At 37.8% G+C, this 2,421-nt stretch overlaps 1 protein-coding gene across 1 annotated transcript in view; it reads right to left on the bottom strand.

Annotated features, from left to right (window-relative positions):
• Positions 1–419: 419 nt before the first annotated feature.
• Positions 420–2,421, bottom strand: part of LOC104539350 (tudor domain-containing protein 15-like) — a 5,938-nt gene continuing 3,936 nt past the window's right edge. Inside the window, exon 3 of the mRNA XM_010182854.1 lies at positions 420–2,411. Coding sequence (XP_010181156.1) covers positions 420–2,411 — 1,992 coding nt within the window. The remainder of the gene's footprint in view (positions 2,412–2,421) is intronic.

Raw genomic sequence — 2,421 nt, 5'->3', positions numbered from 1 at the left:
TCTATTATTCAAATAATTCTTCTAATGGGATCTTCACACTGTCTTTCTAGACTGTAGATCATCAGAATCACAAGTCTCAACCAGTGCTTCTGGACGCCAATTTATCTGTATTAAGTCAATTTTACTTTTCTTATCATAATGCTGAAAAAACAACTACTTCACAGTATTGTTCATCTTCTGCAGTTTTTCTTTTCTTTCAGTGTTATATGAATTCAGATCCTTTATTTAATGATATTCCAGCACCCACTTTATCAGAATTCCTTATCTGAAATTCTATCACAGAAAGTCCTATGCTTCAGATATGTTTTTTGTTTCTATTCTTTGCTTTATTTCAATGAGGAAAATAAAGAGTTTTCATCATAAACATTAGCTGGCTCACAAAGGGAAGCACGATAACCAGAATTTTGACACTTGGGCTGTTAATCGGTCTTTCCTGATTTAATTCTGCCAACTGGTATGAGGCAGCACTTTCTTTCAGACCAGACTGCATGACCAGCAGCAATTAAGGCATGAGCGAGATTGTTCTCCTCATACGTAACATCCACCTCTAATTTCATTTTAGAGCCATAGTGTTTAAAATAAACTATCAGACCTGGTTTACTAAGAAGCTTCCGAAACAGAAGTTTAGCTTCACCACTCCAGTATTCTCCTTTGGCAGGAGCTGTATTGTGTAAAGAGCAAGACTGCGCCAAGCGTGGTATATAAGAGACACTTTCTGGAATAACTTTAAGTTTATGGATACTGGAGTAAGGGATGCTCTTCAGAAAGCCATAATCAATAAACGTAAGAACAACAGACTGACTTGTCACTTCACTTATTTCTGCTCTGTTCCACTGTGCTTCCAGTCCTAGTTTGATCAAGCAGGTAGCACCAGGAGCCACAAGTCTTTCTGGCAAAGCTGGCAAATTGTCAGGAAGGTCAGAGAGCAGCAAAGACAAGTTTTTCATGCAGTCAAATAAGACTTCAAACTGGATGCAGAAATTGTAAGGATCAGTAACTGCAGTTGCAAATCCAGGATACCTTCTGCCTCTCTGCAGCAGCATCCATGGGACTGATTTTCTGTTGACCAATGTTTCAAACTCCTTACAGTTCATATTACTGGATTTTTCTGGTCCAACAATAGTCCAACAATGACCTAAGAGCTCGTTCAAATACTCCAGAAGCAGAATTTCCCCTATGAAAATATCTACTTCCCAGATATGAGAAGATTCCAAATATTTCATAAACAAGATCTTTATTTCATGATCCAGGAGTGCATTTACTACATGGACAAACTGAATTGTCCTCATTTTTTCAAACCAAACCCATTTACAGCACACAGCTTGTTCAGGAATACTTTTAAACTCATCACTGAGCATCTTGGCATTATTTAAAGACACTATCTCACAGGTGCCATAATCCATGAAAAAAACTAGCATTAACTTCTCCCTGATAAATTTCTTCATCACTTTTGATCGATACCACTTTAAGTTCCTTTCAGATTTCGTGATGCATTCCAATCCTCCTTTGATGTCACCCACACTAAGCAAATCACTTCTCTGTGCTTCTTTCACAAGCGTTACATTTAACTTGCGTAATATTTGCAAATTTCTAAGTAACTGTACATGAAATTCTCCATTCTCCGAAATATTTATTACTTCTGCCCCTTCTATCTGTCCAGATTTTAGATCTTGAGGAAGGACATTTAAGGCTGCCGTGGAAGTCTTTTTCATCCTAACAGCCTTAGTTTCACTTTGACCACCTGAACTATTCCTAGACTTTCTGTCTTGAGCATTACCATTTTTAACCAGAATTTGGTTTTGCCTATTTTCCCGATTATGTATTGCTGTGTTCTGCCACCTTGTCCTGTCTTTTTTCTGCAGGCTATTGGACATAGACCTCCCATCACAAATTATATCTATTTCCCATTGCTCCCCATGTCGCTGTAAGAACTTGCAAGCAACTGGCTTGTTACTTATTTTGCTTATAAAATCGGAAGTACTATTATTAGTCCAGCTTTCATCAGGAACATGTTTTACTCTGCTAAGGAAACAATGAACACTGAGTCTCGGCAAAGTTAAGAACTTTTCCTGAATCCTGCAGATTTTTGAAGGACTTACAACTGCTGTATTACCATAGTCAATGAACTCTACCTCAAAGGAGTTTCCCGATTTCAGAGTTTTAATAACTGCTCTACAGTAAAAACTAACAGCGTCATCCTCTGCCACAACAAGATCCCCTACCATGAGCTCGTGTGAGAAATTTTCGTGACCTGTACTTACCATGCTTTCCTTTAATTCTTCCGCTAGTTGCATTATTATGTTTTCATCCTCTGCAAGCTGAACATAGAAACTTGATGGACTATTCATATGAGAAATATACCCTCCTACTTCACAATTCACCTGAATATCACGTTGAGGAAGATTTTTTAACTTAGGTATA

Source organism: Mesitornis unicolor, unplaced genomic scaffold, assembly GCF_000695765.1.
Source record: "Mesitornis unicolor isolate BGI_N332 unplaced genomic scaffold, ASM69576v1 scaffold34380, whole genome shotgun sequence".
NCBI lineage: Eukaryota > Metazoa > Chordata > Aves > Mesitornithiformes > Mesitornithidae > Mesitornis > Mesitornis unicolor.
This window is presented reverse-complemented; position numbering and strand designations above follow the sequence as displayed.